The sequence below is a fragment of the Martes martes genome (assembly GCF_963455335.1).
Source record: "Martes martes genome assembly, chromosome: 15".
NCBI lineage: Eukaryota > Metazoa > Chordata > Mammalia > Carnivora > Mustelidae > Martes > Martes martes.
In genome coordinates this window covers 61913086-61939267 of record NC_137903.1, presented here as the reverse complement: position 1 = coordinate 61939267, position 26182 = coordinate 61913086, and the positions used below count along the sequence as shown (strand labels likewise).

Below are 26182 nucleotides of genomic sequence, written 5' to 3'. Positions count from 1 at the left end.
TGTAGTTCTTCTCTCCGGATACGAGCCCCTCTTAGCTACGTTTCTTGTTCTGCTCACTAGGATGTGGCTGCTAGAAAAACACAGGGGTGGCGATCCTGAGAGGGTGAGGTGTGCAGCCATGCTGTTCCTGAGAGGGGGTTTAAAGATGTTATTTATTTATTTATTGGACAGACAGAGATCACAAGTAGGCAGAGAGGCAGGCAGAGAGAGAGAGGGGGAAGCAGCTCCCCGCTGAGCAGAGAGCCCGATGCGGGACTCGATCCCAGGACCCTGGGATCATGACCTGAGCCAAAGGCAGAGGCTTAACCCACTGAGCCACCCACGTGTCCCAATGGGTGGTTTAGTTTAGAGTCCCCACAGCACCTCCGGCGGAGACCACAGGAGAAGCCTTCCTGCTTCCCATTGTCTCTCCCAATTTCAGTACAGAAGGCTCAGTCCAGCTGTTCAGCTACTCCTCAACTCCTTGGTGGCAAGGAGCACTAGGTCTGTGTCATACTTCCCATTGTCCCCTGGACCCACCTCCTTCCGGGTATTTAAGCATATTTACGGAATAATCACCACGTTCAGAGCTTACCCTCGGACTCTCTCCCACCCTGGTCCCCAGGCTTTTGTTCAGCCCGGAGGGTAACAATACCATAATAACTTTCTTTCCCCAAACTCCAACCCTCATTCTCTGTTTGCCTCCAGAGGCTGTTCCCAGAGGCAGAGCCGGGAGTGGAGTGCAGGAAAGATGAACCCAACCTCCATCGTCCCAGACTCGCATGGAACAAACAAATAAGCCAGAACTGCTTCAGTAGTCGCATTCTGTTACTGAGGAAACTGTTAATGTGTGATGAGTAAGGGGAAGTCCCCGTACGATTTACGTATTTCTTCTTAGTGTCTTCAGACCAGTCCGTAATGGCTTGAGCTATAATGTCTCTCTTGTACTTACATGCTTGGTTTTATTTTCCCAAGTCTTGGAAAGATGCTTGGGTCACTGTCAGGTCCTGTCACAAACGTCATGGCATGAACCTCTTCAGGCCTGACCTTCTGGCCACGTCAAGGGGAGGCAGATGATCAACTGCCTGGCCTGTCGGTGCAACGTCCTGACCAAAGAAAAGGACAATAATCGTCTCACAATCTCAGTTTTAAGGAGACAGAATTATATCCTGCCTGTATAAAAAATTTTTAGAAATTTGCCCCCAAACCCTTCTTAATAAAAACCATAGACTGGGGTGCTGGGGCTCTGTTAGGTGAACATCGGACTCATGATTTCGGCTCAGGTCATGATCTAGGGGTTATGAGATCAAGACCCACGATGGGCTCTGCCCTCAGCTGGGAGTCTGCTTGAGATTCTCTCTGCCCCTCCCCCCACTTAGGAGCACACAATCTCTCTCTCTCTAAAATAAATAAAAATCTTCCCAAAAAAGGCATAGATTGGTGAGATACTACTGTTGTAACATCATGAACAGAGTGGTGTGGGAGTTCAGAGATTTTGAGTAATCAACCCCAAAATAGTTCAAATTCTGAAGATCCACTTACTTCCTTTTAACTGCCCTTCCATCCACGTAACTTTATGTGTTTACTCCTGTAGCCCTATTTTGAGTCCCTTAAAGCAAAAGATCTTCCCTTCAAGGCAACTAATGTCATCCATGTTCATAGCATCATGCCAACTGCTATTTTCCTGGAGCACGAATTCCTGAAGGCCTGCCTGCCAATACCAACCTGAGATAAAAAGTTTCGCCACTTAGGGCTGAAATGAAAAAAATAAGGGCAATTTTTCATAAAGCTAATTTTACTTTTTAAATTTTAAAGTTTGTATCTGTGCTACTTGTTGGTATTAAATTATAGCCTTTCTTTTCATAAAAGGATGATAACGGAGTTTCCAGTTCCCTTCTCCCCCATGTCCTCTCTTGGTGAAATTAAATATTAGTAACTCCAAGTCAATAATTCAAAGTTTGTTTGTTTGTTTGTTTACTTTTACTGTCCCGTGGATTCAGAAAGATTGACGGCCATAGTGGCCATCAAGGAGGCACGTGAGCTTAACTGAGCTGTTACTCAGTATGTCAGTGTCTGACCACTTCCTGGACATTGCTGAACTTCCTTCTCTCCCAAAGTGGCACAAACTAACCCAAAAGGTAGGAGGACCATTGGCCAGTACTTTTCAATTAACATAGATATGAGATAACAGAGACCTTAGATCACCTAGGACCATTGGCCAGTACTTTTCAATTAACATAGATATGAGATAACAGAGACCTTAGATCACCTAGGACCATTGGCCAGTACTTTTCAATTAACATAGATATGAGATAACAGAGACCTTAGATCACCTAGATCACCTTAGATAACAGAGACCTTAGATCACCTCGAAAAATGAAAGAACTTTAATCCATCCACTCACTGAAGTCCTCATTCCACAGATAAGGAACCTTAATAAATAAGGAACCAAAAGCCCAAAGGGAAAGAAACGTTTTGCCCAGGCTCTCACTAGAACTGAGACTGGAAATGTGTTGTCTTCATGTAGAGACCAATATTCTCTCCACTTTACCCAGCTGCTCTCAACCTAAAAGACCTGTGCTCTACTAGCAATATCATAACCTTAAAATTTTGACTTTTATTCCCACACAAAAATTAAAAGTTTGAAAATTAATAGCATCTCGACAATAATAACCGGTTGGAAAACAGAATGATCACATTATGAGAGCAAACAAAAATATGCCTAAAATAAATTTAACAAAAATATGCAAAAATTTTGTGGAAAGAATTCCTAGAGAACATAAACAATCATCTGAAATTATGGGGAGATACACTATATTCACAAGACGAGATATTACAAAGATCTCTTTATTACATTTGATAAAATGCCTTAGAAAAACAACCAAAAGGTAAGTCACACACTGTGGAAAGAGGTAACGTACTGTGTCCCGGGTAAATGAGAAAGTATTAGAAAACAGAATTGCTAAAGAAATCCCTCAAATCCAGAAGAAACAACCCAAGAGGGAAATGGACAAAGGACAGGTAAGAAAACCCCAATGGCTCACAAACACATAAAAAATGTTCAACTCACTAACTTAGGAAAATGTGACTAATATAATCAATACATTTAAAATTTTATGTTTAAATATCTCATTTTGAACCCATCATAAGCAAAAACATCATCATTATCATCAGTTTAAACCAAGTGTTGGCAAGAATGTGAAGAAAGGAAAACTTACCTAGATCTCATGGGGGTGGAAATGGGTAACGCTACTTTGAAGAACCACGCGTAACATCTAGTCAAGCCAATAATCGCATATCTTACAACTTAATAACCCTGCTCCGGGCACATGCTGCAGAAGCTGTGGCACCTGTCCATAGAAAGAAGCAGTGAAAATTGGCAGCAACCTGAACACCGTAGTAGTAGAGGACTGGATGAGTAAATTGTACAGTGTATTTGTACAATCCTATAAAGGAGCTAAAAATAAATGAACTAGAGTTCCATGTAATAATTTGTATAAATCTCAAAAATATAATGTTAAGTGAAACGAGGGAGTTAAAGAAGAATTCATACAGTTTGATAACATTTATAAAAAGGTAAGAATCCTAAAAGCAGGGCGCCTGGGTGGCTCAGTTGGTTAAGCATCCGACTACTAATTTTGGCTCAGGTCAGGATCTCAGGGTTGTAGGATCGAGCCCCGTGTCAGGCTCTGTGCTGGGCATGGAACCTGCTTGAGATTCTCTCTCTCCCTGTCCTCTGCCCCTCCCCTCCTAAAAGAAAAAGGCTGAAAGCAATATCATTACATAGGTACCATGTACATGTATATACATATAATAATATATGATATATGCATATGTAGAATACATATGTAGAATATGTTTATGTAGAAATACTAAGATTTTCATAACTAACACTATATTCAGGTGGCCTCTGGGAAGGGATAAGAGACAGAAACTATATTAAAGAGGGCTAAACGGGGCTTAAGATTTGATCATGATAATTTGGTAATGATCTGTCCACCACCTTGATACCCAGGTGGTCAGTACATCATTATATTTTCTGTGTTTCTCTGTATCTTTAAAACAGCTCAAGATAAAATAATTAACTGATTTTTTTCATGTACTCACTGTATTTCTATTGAAGGGTAAGGAAGAGGATTTGTATCTCGTGGTGATCTGGGAGCTGCCCAATGTGGTGCCTTTGCTACAAGATGGGACTCACACTGTGCATCTGAAGCCATTTCCTAAACACAGGAGCATGCGTATTCCTTTCCCAGACGTCCAGCTGGTAGAGAAAAGCATCTCTCAACGTGTAAATGTAAGTTTCATTTCCTGATTTTTTTTTCCTTTCTATTATGGGAAATTACACAAAAGTAGAGAAAATAATGCATTGAACGTCTACGTACCAGCACTCAGCTTCAGAAATTAGGTGTGCGTGGCCAACTGTACTCCTTTTTATTCCTGCCACTTCCCATGACCACCACAAAAGAATTGTTTTGAAGCAAATCCCACACACTGTGCCATTTCATCCCTGAGTATTTCAGTATGTATCTCTACATGGTAATGACTCAAAAAAAGGCATGACACCATTACTTTTAAAGATTTTTTTTCTAAAATAATTTTTAAGACGTCCTTGATATCATCCCACCTGTTCAGATTTCCTAGATTGCCTCGTATTTTTTTAGAGTTTACAAGGGTCAAAACAAGGTCCATTCGTGGCATTTAGTGGAAAGTGTCTTAAATCTCCTTTAATCTATAAATATCTTTCCATTTCTCTCTTTCCCTTTATTTTATTTATTTATTCCCTTTATTGTTATTTATTGAAGATACTGGAGAGTTGGTGCCATAGTTTCACATTTCCTGTACTTTGCTGACTGCGTGCCCCTGGTGTAATTTAAGGAATTCTGTGTGTACTTCCTCTAACCTGACTTCATTGCATGAGCTTTGATTTTAGTTTAATGAGACTCTGTGGATGGTGTCATATAGTTCCACCAGGATTCACAAAATGACTGGTTATCTTTCTTTCAAAAAATAGGTAAATTAATTTAAAATCTGTAAGACTTTTTGTGAGGTATTTATATCCACTCAGTATGGCTGGAGCACGTCTTCACACCTGAGGGGTAAAGTGTGGGGCATGAAGAACAGAGAAATAAGGAAGCTGCCCTCTTTGTTCTCATAAAAATTAAAGTCGAGGGGTGTCTGGGTGGCCCAGTCATTAAGTGTCTGCCTTTCGGCTCAGGTCATGATCCCAGGGTCCTAGGATGGAACCCCGAGTCGGGCTCCCTGCTTAGCGGGAAGCCCTGCTTCTCCCTCTCCCACTCCCCCTGCTTGTGTTCCCTCTCTCACTGTGTCTCTCTCTGTCAGAGAAATAAAATCTTAAAAAAAAAAATTTACGTCGACTGATTTTTTTTTTGAGACTTTATCCACCATTTGCTGACTCTAATATGAGCTCATCCTTCTCATTTTTTACTAGATTAAGTGGTCAGAAATCAAAGAATGCACGAAACCACGAATTATAGAGGGAGCAATCAAAAAGTCTGGTTTTTTGCCCCTTTCATTAGCGAAACAAACGTACTTTAAGAGAGAATAATATAACTTGTTTCAAAGACTCTGCAACTATTTTTAAAAGATTTATATATTTCTTTTGGCCGGGGTGGGGGGCGGGGAGAGCAGGAGTGAGGGAAGGGGCAGAGGGAAAGAATCGAAAGCAGGCTCCCCGCTGAGCACCGAGCCCCCTGCGGGGCTTGATCTCTCAGCCCTGAGATCGTGACCTGAACTGAAACCAAGAGTCAGTCGCTTAACCAACTGAGCCACCCAGGCGACCCTGGAAACTATTATTTTATCATACTGTGGAGAGATAATGTATTATTTCCCCTCAAATTTAAACGTCAGTTTAGCACTGCAATTCCAACTCCATTCACAGTTAGTTTAAATCATAAGTAGGTTTCATTGTTTGCTAAAGGATTTGAAGTCAAAATATACAGTGACTGTGTCATGATAACATCATCTCATAATCGGGCCAGAGCTGGAAGAACAGAATGCATCTCCTTGAACCGTCATTCTAGCCCATTTCTTCCAAGTCTACACAACTGGAAACACTAGATTTGGTTCTATGTTCCTTGTTAAGAGCTAATAAGAACAGGACAATGATGAATGCACAGGGAGCCAGATCTGATACAGTTGGCAAGTTATTACATGGGTAATGCAAAATGCTTGCTTTGGGGCGGGCAGGGGGGATGGATCTGTAATAAATTACTGAAGTAATAAATGAAAAAATTGCCTTTAGGATTATAATAAAAATGTAAATTGTCTTGGAGCTTTGAGCCCTTATGTTTTGTATGTATCATAATTAGCATTTCTAGCAGTTCCTTTTTTGCAATGTATTTTTAAAATTACTATAAAATGGAAAGTCTGCAAGAAGTCACATAGTGGGAAAAAAATTGGGTTGTGCATGGAAATTCTCTTTCTCGAAAACTCTCTTGGATTTAGGAAGCACTGTGTTGTGAACACCGCTATGCAGCTTGCCTTGTTCTTAGCACCGGGAATGCAGAGATTACTGAGTTATGGGACCTGTTCTACTCCACTGGGGCACCCCAACAGAGAACTTGGGAGGATTAGGCCAGATAAGGGTCCCAAAAATCATTGCTGATTAGGTCGGAAAGAATTACCAAGGCTTAGCTCGGCCCAGATAGGAGGTTTCGTGGGGGAGCCGAGAAGACAAAGTGAATGCCAAGTGGAGGAGATAAAATGAAAAATGTCACAAAGGTGAGAAAGGGCCTGGCTGGTGGGGGGATAAGCAGAAGCATCTTGGTGTGGCTGAAGGAAGACAGGGAGTGAGGGAAAAGGGAGATGGACAGATAGGCTGGATCGTGCTCACGGTGTTAAAGCACTTGAGTCTCGTATAAGAAAGGAAAAGCCAGTGAGGGGCTGTAGATGGGAAATGGCACGATCAGGTTGGTGTTGTGGATACCGACTATGCCAGCGCTTGATGACAGTTTTGAAGGGGACAAGATGGCAGGAAGAAGATTCAGGCAATAATCCACTGTTGTAGTTGAAGGACACAAGGCCATAACAGTGAGGAGGGTGGAAGGAGAGGTTTCGAGCAATGTTTAGGGGGCAAAAGTAGTAGAACTCGGGCTTCGTTAGGGATTGATGTCATGCAGCTGAGAGAGGAGGGTCCTGAGAGAAAGGAGGGAGTCAGGACGGTGTGGAGCTAACTTGAGTGACTGGATTGGGACATGGGGCTACCAGGGAGCTATAGAATGGAATGAGATAATGTGCTTGAAGGAGGCAAGAAGTTACACATGCTAACTTTGAGATACCTGTGAAAGATTTCTGAGTAAGTATACAACCCTGAAGCTTATGGGAGGGGACTGACTAGATTATCAGGGCATCGAGATTGGGATGATGATTAAAACACAGGGGCCAAGATTGCCCAAAAAGAGTTGGAAAAAAGAAAAACAAATGGGATAGAGGTAAACCCTCAGCATATTCATATCTAACAGATTGGCAGAGTAAGAGGCTATCAAGCAGGAACAGAAAAGGAAAGGTCATACGGACACAAGCAAAATTAGGGTCTGGTGTCAAAAAAGGATGTCAAGAGAGTAAGAAGCTTCAGGAAGCAGAGAGCAATTGAAAGTGACAAGAATAATACACTTGGATCTTTTTTTAAAAATTTGAGTATAGGGGCGTCTGGGTGGCTCAGTGGGTTAAGCCTCTGCCTTCAGCTCAGGTCATGATCTCGGGGTCCTGGGATCGAGCCTCGCATCAGGCTCTCTGCTCAGCAGGGAGCCTGCTTCCCCCTCTGCCTCTGCCTGCCTCTCTGCCTACTTGTGATCTCTCTCTGTCAAATAAATAAAATCTTTAAAAAAAATAAAAAACAAATTTGAGTATAGCTGACACACAATGTTACATTAGTTTCAGTTGTACAACTTAGTAATTTTTTTTAAAGATTTTATTTATTTATTTATTTGAGGGAGACAGAGATAGTGACAGAGAGCACGATGGGGAGGAGAGGGAGAAGCAGGCTTCCCGCCGAGGAGGAAGCCCGACATGGGACTCCATCCCGGGACCCCAAGATCATGACCTGAGCCGAAGGCAGATGCCCAAACGACTGAGCCACCCAGGCACCCACAACTTAGTAATTTTAAGAGTTTATACATTATTCTCTGTTCACTGCAAGTGTAAATACCATCCGTCCTGATATGTCGCTATTACATCGACTCTATTCCTTGTACTGTGCCTTTTATGCCCATGACTTACTCCTTCTGTACCTGGAAGCCTGTGTCTCCCTCTTCCCAGCTCCCATTTTGCCCAGCTTCTCACCCCCTACCCCCTCTGGCAACCCTCAACTTGTTCTTTGTATTTATAGGATCAATTCCACTTCTGGTTTATTTGTTTTTTAGATTCTACTTCTAAGTGGAATCATACAGTATTTGTCTTTCTTGGTCTGACTTATTTCACTTAGCATAATACCCTCTAGATTCATGCATGTTTTTCTCAAATGGCACGATCTCGTCCTTTTTCAAATTTTAATTCCAGTAGAGTTCCAGTAGAGTTAACATACACTGTATTAGTTTCAGGTGTGCAATACAGTGAGTGGGTCAACACTTCCCTATGTCACCCCGTGTTCATCACGACAAGTGCACTCCTTAATCCCCACCACCTGTTTCATCCATCCCCCCACCCACCTGCCCTCTAGCAACCAGCAGTTTGTTCTCTAAGTTCAGAGTTTGTTGGGGCACCTGGGTGGCTCCGTCAGTTAAAAATCTGCCTTCAGGGGGTGCCTGGGTGGCTCAGTGGGTTAAAGCCTCTGCCTTCGGCTCAGGTCATGATCTCAGGGTCCTGAGATCGAGCCCTACATCAGGCTAACTGCTCCGCAGGGAGCCTGCTTCCTCCTCTCTCTCTCTGCCTAGTTGTGATTTCTCTCTGTCAAATAAATAAAATGAAAAAAAAAAGAATTTTAAAAAATCTGCCTTCAGTTCAGGTCATGATCCCAGGGTCCTGGAATCAAGCCCCGAGTCTGGCTCCCTGCTCAGTGGGAAGTCTGCATCTCCCTCCCACTCCCTCTCTGTGCTCTCTCTCGAATAAATCAATAGGATCTTTAATGGAAGGAAGGAAGGAAGGAAGGAAGGGAGGGAGGGAGGAAGGAGAAAAAAAGGAAAGAAAGAAAGAAAAAAGAAAGTGCTTAGTGATAAATAGAAAGTTTTCACAGGGACACTGTACTCTTGATCTCAGCTGAGGATCCTGGGATCGAGCCCTGCATTCAGGCTCTACACGCAACGGGGAGTCTGCTTGAGGATTCTCTCTGTCCCTCTCCCTCTGCCCCTCCCTCTGCTTGCGTGCTCCCTCTCTCTTTCTCTTAAATAAGTAACTGAATCTTAAAAGGTTTTCATTGTATACTATGGAGCAGAAGCCAAACAGTGAGTGAAAAGGAGGTTAATGAGGAGAATCATCCAATGCAGAAGATTTTCAAGAAGTCTGAAGGGAAGAGAAGGATGGCACGGTGATCTCGCCATCGGTTGGTCAAAGAAGAATAAGTCAAGGCTGAGAGGAAGGAGTCAGTAGATGGAAGAGAATATTTTGTTATTTTAATGAATTCAGCAAGTTAAAAAAATTTTAATGCAAAACATGCAATTTTACTAAATTTCATAGTAATTTATAGTAGTAACTTTAAGTAACTTAAAAAAATCGTAAGATATTTTGTTTTAATGGTAGAATAGCAAGGTGTACACATAACATTTGTACTGTGGTTAGATACTGGTCCACGTGTCTGTTTCCTTCCTTCTTCAGAGTCCTGACATCAGTACGGAAGTGAACTGCATTGATTTATTACAAGTAGAAGGATATAATTTGATTGCTGCTGGAACCTTAAATGGTGTGATTATCTTGTGGGATTTTATCAACTTTACTGTCAAAGAACTGTGAGTTGCTTTTTTTTCTTAAACAATATAAAAGTTGTACTGCAATAGAACCAAAGTAACATTCAATAACATTCAATACTTTTTTTAAAAAAAAAGCAATAAATAACAGTGGCAGACCAGTAATGATAACTCAAGAGAGGCTTTTCTGGAAGTTGCACTCACGAGATTTGCTCTGGATGTCCAAATCCCAGAATTATAGGAATAAGATGAACCTTAAGTATTCATAATACTCCCGAATGCCTTGACTTTTACTCTTCTCCCTCTAGTACACACTTTCATGTGGAATCTTGTCCAAATTTATAGCCTCAACAAAAAAAGTTAAAATATGTGTCTTAAACACTAATCTCCCTAGAGCTTTAAACACACATATCTGGCAATTACTATCTGGGTCACCGACAACACCCTTAAAACCCAAAACTTTGTCCCAGTCTACCCCTCCCCGGTGTATCTCCTCTTCCTGTATTCCCAGCGACATCACCATCTACTCAGTCACCAAAGTCAAATGGTAAGTGGCATTCTAGATGGGTTTTCAGTGCTAACAAGGGTGTGGCATATGCAATTAAATAAATCAATACCGGGGTGCCTGGGTGGCTAAGTGGGTTAAAGCCTCTGCCTTCGGCTCAGGTCATGATCCCAGGGTCCTGGGATCAAGCCCTGCATCAGGCTCTCTGCTCAGCGGGGAGCCTGCTTCCTCCTCTCTCTCTCCGCCTGCCTCTCTGCCTACTTGTGGTCTCTGCCTGTCAAATAAAATGAATAAAATCTTAAAAAAAAAAAAAAAACCAGTATCAATTAGATTTTCCCTGTACCCATGGCCAAAAGCTTTATCCACTCCCTGATATCCATTTCTTTTTATTTTCTTTCTGTCTGTCTTTCTTTCTTTTATTTTTTAGAGAGAGAGAGCATACACACATGAAATGGGGGAGGGGCAGAGAGAGAGGAGAGAGAAAATCTCAAGTCGACTCCCCACTGAGCTTGGCACTGGCCTTAGGGCTTCATCTCACAACCTCGAGATCATGATCTGAGATGAAATCAAGAGTCTGATGCTTAACTGAGCTCTTCAAGCACCCTCCCCAACCTCCACTATCCATTCCTAAATGTTCTGACCATCAGCTGTAAAGGAAATAACATAACATGGTATTTTTTTGCTATGGATGGGTCATAAATAATCAGCTCTCCCCAGTTGTCTAACTGTGCTGTAAGCAGCGACCATGCGTGACATTCCCTATGTCAAGGGAATTTGTAATATTGTACTTTGAAGCATAAGATGGTCAAGAACCTTAATGAATGAATAAAAACAAAACCAAGTCTATCTAAGTATTCAGAGGAAGAGAAGAGGCATAAGAGGGTGAAGAGCCTAAAAAAAGACAGGGAAAAGAGGAAAATGCAGAAGACACGTCTGCCCCTTGACTTACAATGTCTTATATACTCCTGATCCACTTGGACGCCACGCCTCTTTCCAGTCGAAGTCCGAGTCATTACTTTTGACCAACTTTTGAAGGGACATACTCCTTTCCTCTTTGGACCCTGGATGGATTCTCCGTTCAACCTTCCGTTGAATTAGCTCTTCCAGTAGACCCCTCCCTCTGTACCTCAGCCCCACCCGCACGAGGCCCCACCCTGGAATTCTTATCATCCTTCCATTCCTCCCTTTCACCAAACCTTGCTCTTCCTCACGATGGTGTACTTGGCCCTTGACACCCACACCAATATGCACTGTGCCGTTCTTTACCCTCTTAGTAAAGCAGTTCTACTACCACAGCATTAGGAGGGAAGCCCCCCGAGAATGTTCACACCTTGAAGGATGAGATGCTCCTTGTTGAAGGGGTAGGCATGTTGCCAAGAAAGGCACCCAAACCCAACACCCAGTCAGAGAAAAGTAACAGTACAGTGAGCCGTACATCATATTCCCTTCCCATGATAAGATGATCATACAAAAATAACTGATTTAGAATCACTTTAGTATTTTGCAGAACATCCAATTTAGTACAGAACTGTTGAATGTAGCTGGAGCCCAGCGTACAAAAGGCTCTAAAGTTGAAGGTGGTTTCCATATTGGTGGTGGAAGCCGTCTCTACCTCTACCTCCAATTTGCCTAAGATCCCTTCACCAGTCAGGAAAAATAGCCTTTCTCTTCCTGTTCAAAGGCTCATGCATTTTGGGGTTCAAACTGGAAATTGTTCTTGCTGATTACTAACCGTTCGGCTCACCCACACAACAGAAGAATCCAAAAAGTTCAAGCTCCACACATTATCAAGCTCACAGGCCTTTCTTCAGAGTTTGATTCACTCCCTAGGACCTTCCTCCATCACTCTTCAGTGCAAAGTGGCAGAGGTAATTCCCACTAAAGGAAAAGGAATGTTTTGCTGCAAGATATATTTTCAGTAAAGAAGGTTAAGGGTGACTTTAGGAGCCGATCATGAAGTACCACTCTAGGCAGCTGAGAGACCATCACTGTGCTCCCAGGAACCAGCCCAGAAAGGTGTATGGTTCGTGGGCAGCTGGGTCGGTGGGAAGTGAGCCATTAGAATAGGATTGTCCCTGAATTACCTGCTTGTCCCCTTCACTCAATTCTGTGCTCCCTGAGGTTAGTCGCCCTATTTTATTCAAATTTGTCCTTCCATTTACTCAAAGAGTAGAATTCTATTCTTAAAATTTTCTGACATTTTGAGGAGCTTATATATAAGCCCACTCTGACCTACAATTAGGGTGACTAGACCAGCTAACTGGGCTAACAAACATTTATTTCTTTGTTTTAAGATTTTTTATTTATTTACTTGACACAGAGAGATCACAAGTAGGCAGAGAGGCAGGCAGAGAGAGAGGGGGAAGCAGGCTCCTTGCTGAACAGAGAGCCCGATGTGGGGCTCAATCCCAGGACCCTGAGATCATGACCAGAGCTGAAGGCAGAGGCTTAACCTACTGAGCCACCCCGGCGCTCCTGTTTGTTTCTTTATTTATTTTTATTTTATTTCATTTTGGATTAAAAGACTTTTAAACAGCAAATGGTCATGGTGTTACACAGGGCCTCATTCAGGAAGACAGCTTCCAGCTCTATACCTTTGGGGTTTTCTCTCATGTTCCATGACAGCAACACTGTGGGAATTAATCAACTCATCATGGCATGTATCAAACGAGTGATGTGAGTTGCCTTAACTTGTAAGTGTTTATTTTGTGAATGTGTGTTTACTTCCAGGTACAGACCTGAAGATTGCTTCATTGTGGACCCTGATTTGGATCCCAAACGCTTTAGGATTAACAACATCCTGTTCCTCTTTCGAAACCCCGAATGTGCAAGGTAACTCGGTACCTACTGATGAAGAAATACTGCTCAGATGTATGTAGCGATGTCCAAAGAGTTCTGCTTATCCCAGCACGAGGAAGGTGCAACTGAGGGAGGACAAGTTGGGTGCCCTGCTTGGCTTAATCTTTCTTCCCCGTTGCTGTCTTTTGTAGGCGGGGGGTCCCCAGGGATCCGCTTTGCGGTGCGTTGTTCTAATCTCCCTTACCACGTCAGCCTCACACCAATCTCTGACACCAGTAGAGGAGACAGAAAATGCTCACCTGACCACACTGTGGCCAAAATCGAGTTCTACGAGCATGACGTGAGGCAGAAGGAAGCACTTGCCGGGCAAGTGACAGCCCCTGACAGCTGGTGTCACGGGACAGCTACTAAAACTGAGCCGTGTCCACCCCTTTCTGAGGGAACAGGGCCTTGTTTTCTCGTCTGTATATATGCTTGAGAGCTCTGATTTTCAGGCAACACGTAATAGTAAACATACCTCCTGGGAAGAAACGAAAAGCAGCAGTGAGCCCATGTATAGAAACTTCCCTGCCCCTGACTTGAAATTGCCTTATTCTGAGACTATTTTTGAAGATTTGTTCCATATCGACCCCAGGCCAGAACAGAGGCCCCTTTCCAGCCCATTCTAGCAGAGCACCGCCGAGAAGACCAGGCCAGGACTGAGTACCACGGAGCGGAAGTTAGCCAGGCTTCCCAGGCGCCTGCCTCCAGCCTACTTCCTGCCATTTCAGGGTCAGCTTCTGGGACTGAATCTAGCCTGAGCTTTGGGACAGGGCAGATTTTTATTCCCCAGACTTGAGCAACAATCAGTCTTAATTACCAAGGCTCCCCAACAGTGTCTAGCCACCAGACAAATGAACATTGTAACACAAGGTATCAGGTGTGACTTGTGTCTTAAGGAAGTGGCTCAGGACCCACAGATGATGAGAGAAGCAACCCACGGAAGTTAAAGCAGAGACGAGCACACTTTGCGTGTGATGGATTATCTTCACCTTCCCTCCTTGGGTTTCCTCCCTCTCTTTGTAGGAGATCGAGTCAGGATTCTGTGTGCTCTTCGTCCCAATGTGATTCTAGTAAAGGTCCACAGAGTAGCAAGGTAAGCAAGAAATAGAGTATATCTTCCTGTTACACTCAGCGTTGGTTCAGAAATGGTGATTGGTCCCATGTGAACCCCTCCTTTAACAGAAGGTCAAGGTGGGGAAATTCTGTGTGCACATGTGTGTGTAAAAACTCGTTTTCCTAAAAAACAATGTCTAAACTGTGCTCATCATTCATTCCCATGTTTGCAAGGCTTTCATATCTGCAAATCATCGTGTACTTCTAAATAAAATAAATTTTAAAAATAACTAAATAAAATAAATTACAGATGCTTTTACATTTCTTAAATCATAAAGCAATTCTAGGCAATCTCTTTTGCTAAAAAGTAAAACACATTTCACAGCACAACTTGTAACACGCTGGATTTCAAACTCTGTTCTCAGTCCCAGTTTTATAGCTTTTACACATTACATCTCTAGGAGGATTTTGTCTAAAGGAAACTTTTTACTGCAAAACTTGTTTTAGAACCATTAGTTTCGTGGAAAGAATAAACTTTCAAGGAAGTAAGAGTCAGACAGACGGAACACTTCAATCCAAGGGCTCCTTTTATTTTCTGACTAGTTTTAGAGACATCATCTAATCTGAGTTTCTGTTTCTTATCAGTAAAAAAGGAATAACAAAGCCTAACTCACCGGGTTGCCAACAGAACTGGAGATCACATACACCAAGAACTTGGCAGTGCATTACAGATGTGATTACTCCTATCATTATGCTCTACCTGAGCCATGAGAATGTTGTTACAGTTACCCTACTTGTGAACATGATGATCTCTGTGATACATTTTTTCAGAATTAATTCAAAACTAACTTTGAAATTAATGCTTAGAGCCATCAAAAGAAATCTTGCCATTTGCAACGAGGTGGATGGAACTAGAGGGTATTATGCTGAGCGAAATAAGTCAGTCAGAGAAAGACAATTATATGATCTTCCTGATATGAGGAATTTGAGAGGCAAGGCGGAGGGCTTGGGGGGTTGGGAAGGAACAAATTAAACAAGATGGGATCAGGAGGGAGATAAACCATAAGAGACCCTTAATCTCACAAAACAAACTGAGGGTTGCTGGGGGTTCTAGGGGGAGGGATAGGGTGGTTGGGTTATGGACATGGGGGAGGATATGTGCTATGGTGTGTGCTGTGAAGTGTAAACCTGGCGATTCACAGACCTCTACCCCTGCGGCTAATAATACATTTTATGTTAATAAAAATAATTTAAAAAAAAACTTTAACCCTAATGCTTAGAAATGTAAATTTAACAGAGAACAAACATGCTTGCCAGAAGGGAGGGGTGGGGAGATAGACAAAATGGGTGAAGGGGAGGAGGAGGCAGAGGGTTTCAGCTGTGGAATGAATAAGTCACAGGAAAAAAAAAGATACAGCATACAGAATAGAGTCAAATGGTATTAGAATGGCATTGTATGGGGACAGATGTGAGCATAGCGTAAGGTAAAGACTTGTCTAGTTGGGAGTTGTACACCTAAAACTGAAGCAACAATGTGACATAGTGTGTCAACTATACTCCAATTTTTAAAAACGAAAAAAAAAAAAAAAAGGAATGTGAATTCCCCTGAAAAATCTACTCACCCAATGTATCTCATTTCCTTACAATATCATGGAAATATTTTCTTGTTTTCTCCCCTAATTCAGGGAAGCAAACAGAGCATACATGACAATGAGGTTAAAGGTCAGTATGAAATCACCCCTCTTGTTTGTAACAATTCCTTTGCAACAGGGAGTTTAGGTTATAGAATACTCTTAATGAAGGTACAGTATATTCTTTTTTTTTTAAAACAGATTTTGCTAATTCATTTTAGAGGGAGAGAGAGCATGAGTTGGGGGAGAAGCAGAGGGAGAGGGACAAGCAGACTCCATGTTGAGCACAGAGCCCAACACGGGGCTCGATCCCAGAACCCTTGAGATCATGACCTGAGCCAAAGTCAAGAGTTGGACACTTAACCTACTGAGCCACACAGACACTCCTACAATGTATTCTTTTTGTGACTAAATGTTGAGGTGTAAGATTCTGTAGTCTAAGAGGTAGAATTTCCATTTTTAAATACTAATTCTAGATTTTTAAAAACCCAGTGCATTAACTGAACCTCTTAATCTTCAGCCCATTTCCTCAAACTTATACTTGATTCATAAGCCATTTTGGATGTGTAAGTCTTACCCTGGATGTATATTGACTTTTAGCTGTTATATACAGGGCAGAGGCTTTTGTAATAGGGTCAAAATAAACTTTTCAGGCTTTTCCAGTGATCCAGGATTCTGTTTATTAATGCTTTTTTGTCCTCTGCCCTGAGTGAAGTTTGCTGGGGTTGAGAAACATGTTCTAAGAAAAAAGAATCTGGTGGTTTACTATTTTCCTACCTGTCTCCTCTTTTATAGTCTATAAAATTTGCAATTCTAAGTATTGCAAACACCCACGGTAGCTCATTAACTTTTCTATAGGTGAGCAACCTGATGTCACAGCGGGACTGCAAAAGCCAGTGGACAAAAAACATCCTGCAGGCACCAATGTCATCGATACTCAGCCCCCTGTCATTGTCACCGCTCATGAGGATGGACACCTTCGCTTTTGGAAGCTGGAGGTGATGGGGCCCATTGCTTACCTTGAGCAGCAGAGAATGAGAGAGATAAGAAGTAGTACTCAACTAGAACTCTAAGGTTCTAGAGCACATCCACTTCTAGTATTTTTCAAGGTTCTAGAGCACATCCACTTCTAGTATTTTTCAACCTATTTTTCAAGGCTCTAGAGCACATCCACTTCTAGTATTTTTCAGCCAAATTGCTGGCTTTGCAGTCTGCTCCCTGAAAGTGCTATCCAAACTTTACAGTAGGCCATTTTGTAACTCAAGAGGTCAAAACTACTAAGTTAACTATTTCAAATCTTTCTTTTCTTTTTTTTTTTAAGGTTTTATTTTTAGGTCATCTTTACACCCAATGTGGGGCTCGAATTTATAACCCCAAAATCAAGAGTCACATCCTCTACGGACTGAACTGTCCAGGCACCCCTAATCTCTCTTTTCTTTAAATCGAGCTATGATTACACACCATTCAATATTTCATTGGACATGTAAATAATACTAGAGGATATTAATGATATAGTAAAAGAATATAAGAACACTCAAGTGTTTGAATATCTATAAATTTTTAGTTATCCAAGCTATTGGAAGAAGTTATTACATCGTACTCTGTGTCCTTAAGTATTTTACCATGAAAAAATAACTTTTATTTACCAGAAGGTTTTAAATGACTTGGAGCAGAGTGTCATGGAGTTTAAAGTTTGGAATATCAATAAAGACATAATGGAAGGAAGGATCTTGAGTAGACTTGGTGACAAGGAAATCATTAGAGAGGCTTGGGAAACCCAAGAAAGAGCAACTGTTTGGTATGGCGGAGGGTGGGACCCAGCATCACAGAACAGCACAGCTGTCTGCTGGGCAAAACTTCCAAGTCTATCAGTAGCTCGTAGCTTCTCAGTGGGAAACCCTTGGTTTGAAAATACGAACTATTAACAGCTTTCCCTGAGAGTATTGAAGTATTGGAGCAATGCCAAAATAAAAGAGAGAAACAGAAGAAAGATTAGATCCAAGTAAATCTCAGGAAATGAGTGGCAGGTGCAACTTCTTTCTTCCGAAGCATGGATGTTTATTCTCTAATATGGTGTCTGTGGAAGTCCTTCCTGGTGTTGACTTATCCTAAGAGCTGAAAAACAATCTCCTGAATTTGAATCTCTTACAATCCCGTTACCTTGTGCCAACATTCAACAATAGATATTTCTGGAAAGGCAAATGTAATAACATTACTGCTTGAAACAAGTGAAGTACACTTAAACCTGAAAAGAATGTTTGTTTAGAAGGAGAACGTGTACCCAGAAAAGAGGTCTGAGGAAGTGCATGGAAACAGTTTTAGGAAGCATAAGAATCACCCCCAAGTACAGCAGGGGTCTTTAATGATCAGAGTCTGTTGCTCTCAATTCATAGTTGTTACATCTTCATGAATATTTCATTTCAAGGAAGTAAGTCCCTACAGATAGTCTCAGTTAGTTTTTAATCACAAAGAAGAGAATCCTATTCCAGTAGTAGAGATAATTTTTAGATGGATTTTTTGTAGAGAAATTTAACTCCAATATTAACATTTTATAGAATTTATTATCCTACTTTATTCAGGGAAAACTGCTGAAAAATATGCTGCCTTTCACAAAACATTCTGCCATTTCTCTGACATCGCTGTGTACGGATTTGTGCAGTAGGATACTTCTGACCGCGAATGTGGGTAAGTCATACTCAGGGAGTCGGCACCAGGAAGCTCCCCAACCTGCATGACCAAGAGGTGGGGATAGGATAATGCATAGCTTTTATTGAGACAAAAGACTAAGAAGGATGCTTGAGACAAAAGACTAAGAAGGATGCTTCAGCATCCTTCAGTGAGAGAGTGTTAGGAATGGCTTGCTGGATAAATGGAACAATGAATGAGTGTCGTGACAGCCTAGTCCATTCCCAGCTGTTTATTTAAAGCAAGACATCCTATTTTTTTTTCCATCTTTAAATGGGGTACCTTTTTTTCCATCTTTAAATAGGACTAGACTACCTATTCCCTCACCTTCTACATGAGAAAAGTATAAAGTTTTCATTTTGAATCTTGGAAGAGTTATATTGCATTCATCCTCATTATTAGAGACAGTAATGGCATTAATGAGGAAAGGGATTATTTGTTCTCGATAGGGGACTTTTATATTGATTGTTACAACTCATAGAGTTGGTCTTGATCCTTTCATGTAACACAATTCTCTCTTTTTAAAAAAAGATTTTATTTATTTATTTAGAGAGAGTGTATGACAGCAGGAGAGAACAAGAGAGAATCTTTTTTTTTTTTAAGATTTTATTTATTTTTTGAAAGAGAGAGAGTGAGAGAGAGCATGAGAGGGGAGAAGGTCAGAGGGAGAAGCAGACTCCCCACGGAGCTTGGAGCCTGATGTGGGACTCGATCCTGGAACTCCAGGATCATGACCTGAGCCGAAAGCAGTCATCGAACCAACTGAACCACCCAGGTGCCACTATGATAGAGAATCTTAAGCACGCTCCACACTCAGTGCAGAGCCCACGCAGGGCACAGGACTCAATATCACAACCCTAAGATCATGACCTGAGAAGAAACCAAAAGTTGGACACTTAACCGACTGAGCTACCCTGGTGCCCCAACAATTCTCTTTTTCAATGCTGTATTTTCTTTCTTTAATTTTTTAAAATAAATCCTGAATTTTCTTTCTTTTCATCTCTCCCAACTTTGAAAGATTATGTGTGTGTGCATGCATTTTTAAATTTTACTAGTGTTTAATTTTAAGTTCTTTTAAAAAAAAAACAACCAACCAAACAAAAAAAAACCTATCCAGTTTGTTAGAGTTTGTACTGAAACAGCATCTTTTCAGTTAAACAAAAGCTTGGCCCACTTTCCCTTTCCCTTTGTTCTACACCCACTCCTTCATTTATCATTTGCCAATTTAGTAATCTTGAGATTTGCATACAAGATACTGCTGTTACATTAATATTTAAATTTTACATCTTCTCCTTAAAGAACATTGTTCTCATTTCAAAACCTATTTTACAAAAGTCTCAACAAACCAGTTTGTGGCACCAATTAGTTCAGTCTTCTGGAAATTACAGAGAATTTTTTTTTATATTTATATTCAGTATAACCAGTAACTTTACAATGTATGTTTAAAGTTATCTTTATTTTATCTGGTTTTATTGCTCACCATCTGTCCTATTATACTCCAATATCCTTATTCTTGAACTCTTTTATATATCCATCTCTATGGTTTCTATCATCATTTCTGTTTACAGCCACCCAGAAGAAAAATCTAAGGTCAAGCAAATTTATTCCTTTTAAAAAATATTTGCCTGCCTATTTTTGTACTAACCGTACCTACTACGGCATAAGTTTTTTCTACCAAAATACATAGAACTAAAATTTGACATTATCTACAGAATTCTCAGACCGCATCTCTGTCAGAGTTACTAATAGGGAACCCTTCATTATCACAAAGTCCTTCTACTTCTTGAGGTTTGTGTTTTTTGTTGTGATCTAGAAAACTACAGTGGGGTGGGTTTGGGATCCAATCAAGCTTCAGCTTTATTATAATTAAAGAAGACTTGTAGGTTATGACCTTAGGGTTCCTTTTTCTGTGCTACTGTAGATGTTAACAGAGATATGTAGTTTGCTGTCTAGTCACTGTTTTAAATCAGGAATCCTCGGACATTATTAGTTGTTGTTTTTTTGTTGTTAAATGGGCTATTTTTAAAATTTCAGCTTCAAGTTCACAGAAAAATTCAGTAGAAATTACAGAGAGTTCTCATACACATCCTGCCCTCACCCTCCCTAATACAGTCCCCCACCACTTTTTTTTTTTTAAGATTTATTTGTTTATTTATTTATTTGAAAGAGAGCTTGCATGCAGGGTCTAGGGGGGAAGGGGCAGAAAGAGAGGGGGAAAACGTCTCAAGCAGACTCCCTGATGAGCGTGGAGCCCAACCGAAGAGCTCAGTCGCAGCACCCTGAGATCAGACCTGAGCCGAAAGTAAGAGTGGGGCGCTCAATGGACTGCACCCCCAGGAGCCCCTGGCCGCCCCTACTTTCAATATCCTGCACGAGAGTGGTACGTTCGTTACGACTGCAGCATCTACAATGACATGTCAGTATCATCCAAAATGCATGGTTCACGCTGGGGTTCACTCTCGGCCATGTGTATTCTACGGGTTTTGACAAATGTCTGGTGACAAGCATCCACCATTCTAATACCTTAGAGCGTCGTTCAGCAAAAATCCCCTGCGTCCTTCCTTCCCTCCTCCCCAACTTCCGACAGTTATTGATCTTTTTATTGCCTCCACAGTTTTGCTTTTCACAGAAAATCATAGGGGAAATCACATAGTACACAGCCTTTTCAGACTTCTTTCATAGAAATAACCCATTTAGGTTTGCTCCATGTGTCCTCATGGCTTGACATCTCATTTAATTTTAGTGCCGACTAAGATTCCACTGTCTGGATGGACACAGTTGATTCATCCATTCACCCGCTGAAGGACATCTTGGTTACTTCTACATTTTGGCAATAATATACAAAGCTGCTATAGACATCTGTGGGTGTTTGTGTGGAAAACAGTTTTCAATGCCTTTGGGTATATACCAGGGAATACAGTGTTGGATCGTATAGTAAGAGCGTGTTTAATTTTGTGAGAAACTTCTGAACTCTCTTCCGAAACAGCCATGCCGTGTGGCTTTCCCACCAGAGATGAATGAGTGTTCCTGTCGCTTCACGTCCGTTTCAACATTTGGTGTCCTTGATGTTTTGGATTTGGCCATTTTAAAAGCCTTGTAACGGTATCTCCTTGTGGTTTTAACTTGCATTTCTCTACTGACATACAGTGGGGATTATCTTTTCATATATATTTTGCCATCTGTCTATTTTCTTGGTGAGGGGTCTGTGCAGATCTTTGGCAAATTTTTAAAATCAGGTTGTTTATTTTCTTACTGTTGACTTCTAAGAGTTTTGGTATATTTGGGATAAGAGTCCTTTATCAAATATGCCTTTCACAAATATTTTCCCCCAGTCTGTGGCTTGTCTTTCTGTTCTCTCAATAGCATCTTTTGCAGAGCAGAACTTTTCAATTTTTTAAAGATTTATTTATTTGAGAGACAGAGAGCACAGAAAAGGGGGTCAGACAGAGAGAATCTCCAGCAGACTCCCCACTGAGTGGGGAGACTGACTCGGGGTTTGATCCCAGGACCCTGAGATCATGACCTGAGCCAAAATCAAGAGTTGAACACTTAACGGACAGAGCTACCCAAGTGCCCCTGGAAGTTTTCAGTTTTAAAGAAGTCCAGCTTGTCAATGCTTTCGTTCATGGGCTGTGACTTTGCTGTTGTATCTAAAAAGTCATTGCCAAACCTAAGGTCATTTAGACTTTCTTCTAGTTCTATACTTATACATGTTACCCTTAGAGTTATTTTGAACTGGTTTGTTTATTTATGTGTGTGTTTGTGTGGGAAAGGTATAAGGTTTATATCTAAACTGAGACTTTATATCATGAATTGGTGTTGAATTTCATCAACTGCTTTGTCTGTATCTATTGATGTGATCATATGATTTTTCTTCGTTAGCCTGTTGATGTGGTGGATTACATTAGTTGATTTTTAAATGTTGCCCATTGTGTATAATTTTTTTTCTTTTTTTTTTTTTAGAGAGAGAGAGCCCAAGAAGGAATGGGGGGGGGAGGAGCAGAGGGAGAGAGAGAACCTCAAGCAGGCTGCATGCTCACCCAGTATGAAGCCCAACTCAGGGCTTGATCCCAGCATCATGACCTGAGCTAATACATCTTGGATTCAACTTGCTAATATTTTGTTGGGGTTTTTGCAACTATGTTCATAGGAACCATTAGTTTATAGTTTTCTTATGATATCTTGTCTTATTTTGGTATAAGTGCGTGCTGGCCACATTGAAGAAGTTAAGAAGTATTCCCTTTTGCTTCTATATTCTGGAAGGATTTGTAGAGAATTGTTAAGATTTCTTCCATAAATGTGTGCTGGATTCACCATTAAATCCATTTTGACCTAATGGGTTCTGCTTGGGAATGTTATTAATTACTTTAATTTCTTTAATAATATGGGCCTATTAAGATTATTTATTTCTTCTTGTGTAAGCTTTGGCAGGTTGTGTCTCTCAAATAATTGTTCTGTTTCATTTGGGTTATTAAGTCTGTAGGCATAGAATTCATAGTTTCCTTTATTATCCTCTTAATTCCCCTGAGATTTTTTTTCTTAGTCAGCCTGGCTGGAAGTTTATCAATTTTATTGATCTTTTTAAAGAACCAGCTTTTGGGGGGCACCTGGGTGTCTCAGGCATTAAGCATCTGCCTTTGGCTCAGATCATGATCCCAGGGTCCTGCCCCTCTCCTGCTGCTCTCTCACATGCTGTCCCTCTCTCTCTCTGTCAAATAAATAAATAAAATCTTTGGGGGGAAAAAAACAGCTTTTGGTTTCATTGTTTTTTTCTATTGGGCTCATCTTTTCAGTTTCATTGATATCTGCTCAGATTTTTATTATTTCTCTCCTTCTGCTTACTTTGGATTAATTTACTCTTTTTTAACCTACTCCTAAAATGGAAGCATGGATTATAGCTCTTTCTTTTTTTCTAACATGTGCATATAAATTGCCCTGTAAGCCCTGTTTCTGCTACTTGACTCAAATTTTGATGTCATATTTTCATTTTTATTTAGTTCAAAATATTTAAAGATTTCTCTTGAGTCTTTTTTTTTCTATGATCTATAATTTAGAAGTATGTTGTTTCATCTCTACTTATTCAGGGATTTTCCAGCTCTCTTTTTCTTATTGATTTCCAATTTATTCTATTGTAAACTGAGGGCATTCACTGTATGATTTCTATTATTTCAAATTTGTTAAGATGTAATTTATGGTCCAGAATGTGGTCTGTCTTGGTGAATGTTCCATGAGAGCTTGAGATTAATACATGTTGGATGCAGCAGTCTACAGGTATTAATTATATCTATTTGACTGACGGTGGTTTTTTTTTTTAAGATTTTATTTATTTATTTGACAGACAGAGATCATAAGTAGGCAGAGAGGCAGGCAGAGAGAGAGGGGGAAGCAGGCTCCCTGCTGAGCAGAGAGCCCGACGTGGGGCTCGATCCCAGGACCCTGAGATCATGACCTGAGCCGAAGGCAGAGGCTTTAACCCACTGAGCCGCCAAGGTGCCCACTGATGGATGGTGTTTTTGAGTTCAACTATGTCTTTACTGATTTTCTGCCTGCTGGATCTGTCCATTTCTCATGTCCTTTTCTCATAGAGGGGTGCTGAAGCTTCCAACAGTAAAAGGGCATTATCTGTTTCTCCTCTCAATTCTGTCAGTTTTCACCCCACCTGTCTTCAAACTGTAATGATAGGCATGTGCATGTTAAGGATTGAGGTCTTCTTGGAGAACTGACCGCTTTATCATTACATAATGCACCTGATCATTCCTGATAATTTCTCTTTCTCTGAAGCCTTCTCTGTTTGAAACGTAGTTGCTCTTGCTTTTTTTTGATTAGCATTAACATGGCAAACCCTTCTCTATCCCTTTACTTTTAATCTATAATGTGTCCTTACATATAAAGTGGATTTCCTGTAGACAACGTATAATTGGGTATTGTCTTGTAATCCATTCTGATAATCTCAGTCTAAGTGGCTTACTTAGACTGTTGACATCTAAAGTGATTATTGATATAGTGAATTAGTATCTATCATATTTCTTACTGTTTTCTATTTGTTACCCTTGTTTTTTTGTTCTTAGTTTTGTCTTTCACTCTCTTTCTGCCTTTCATGGGTTTAAAAAAAAAATTTGTATCTATTTTTTAGATAAAAATTTTTGTATCTAAATTTTTATTTCTTTTCAGTGTTCCAGAGTTCATTGTTCATGCACCACATCCAGTGCTCCATACAATACGTGCCCTCTACAATACCCAACACCAGGCTCACTCAACCCCCCACCCCTTTCCCCTCCAAAATCCTCAGTTAGTTCCTCAGAGTCCACAGTCTCTCATGGTTGGTCTCCCCCTCTGATTTCCCCCAACTCCCTTCTCCTCTCCATCTCCCCATATCCTCTGTGTTATTCCTGGTATAAACCATATGATGATTGACTCTCTTTGCTTGACTTATTTCATTCAGCATAATCTCCTCCAGTCCTGTCCATGTTGATACAAAAGTTGGGTATTCATCCTTTCTGATGGAGGCATAATACTCCATAGTATATATGGCCCATATCTTCCTTATCCATTTGTCCATTGAAGGGCATCTTGGTTCTTTCCACATTTTGGCGGCTGTGGCCATTGCTGCTATGAACATTGGGGTACAGATGACCTGTCTTTTCACTACATCTGTATCTTTGGGGCAAATACCCGGTAGTGCAATTGCATGGTCATAGGGTAGCTCTATTTTTAATTTCTTAAGGAATCTCCACACTGTTTTCCAAAGTGGCTGCACCAACTTGCATTCCCACCACCAGTGTAAGAGGGTTCCCCTATCTCCACATCCTCTCCAACACTTGTTATTTACTGTCTTGTTAATTTTGGCCATTCTAACTGGTGTAAGGTGGTATCTCAGTGTGGTTTTGATTTGAATCTCCCTGATGGCTAATGATGGGGAACATTTTTTCATGTGTGTTAGCCATTTGTATGTCTCCATTAAGTGAACATTTTATATCATCCCACTTTCTCTTAGCATAGCTTTTCTTCGCATATCAACTATAGATCTTTTTAAAAATTTCTGAGTGGTTTCCCTAGAGTTTGAAATAGACATTTACAACTAATGCATGTCTACTTTCAAACAACACTACACCACCTCAGTGGTAGTACAAGTACCTTATAATAACAAAGTATTCCTAGGTTCTCCTTCCCATCCCTTATGCCATAGCTGTTATTCAAGTATCTATACTTGTATTGTATCTATAAGATACAATCATCAAATATATTATTGCTGTTACTGCTTTAAGTACACTGCTGTTAGTTTTTAATTTATCTTCACTTATTCCTTTTATTATGCTCTCCTTTTCTTTATATAAATCTGAATTTCTTACCTATATCATTTTCCTTCTCTTTTAAGAACTTCAGGATTGCCTGGGTGGCTGAGTTGGTTAAGCTTCAGCCTTCGGCTCAGGTCATGATCCTAGGGTCCTGGGATGGAGTCCGGCATCAGGCTTCTTGCTCAGTGAGGACGCTGCTTCTCCCTCTGTTTGCTGTTCCCCCTGCTTGTGCTCTCTCTCTCTCTCTGACAAATAAATAAATAAAATCCTTAAAAAAGAACTCATAGTATTTTTAAAAAGAGTTATTTATTTATTTGAGAAAGACCATGCATG

At 40.8% G+C, this 26182-nt stretch overlaps 1 protein-coding gene across 1 annotated transcript in view; it reads left to right on the top strand.

Moving 5' to 3' along the window:
• WDR64 (WD repeat domain 64) overlaps window positions 1-26182 on the top strand; it is a gene marked incomplete at both ends in the record, with an annotated part of 144240 nt that overhangs the window by 99520 nt on the left and 18538 nt on the right. The window contains 7 exons of the mRNA XM_080825207.1: window positions 4103-4276; window positions 9751-9881; window positions 13075-13176; window positions 14209-14278; window positions 15924-15960; window positions 16728-16867; window positions 18449-18554. Coding sequence (XP_080681333.1) covers window positions 4103-4276; window positions 9751-9881; window positions 13075-13176; window positions 14209-14278; window positions 15924-15960; window positions 16728-16867; window positions 18449-18554 — 760 coding nt within the window. The remainder of the gene's footprint in view (window positions 1-4102; window positions 4277-9750; window positions 9882-13074; window positions 13177-14208; window positions 14279-15923; window positions 15961-16727; window positions 16868-18448; window positions 18555-26182) is intronic.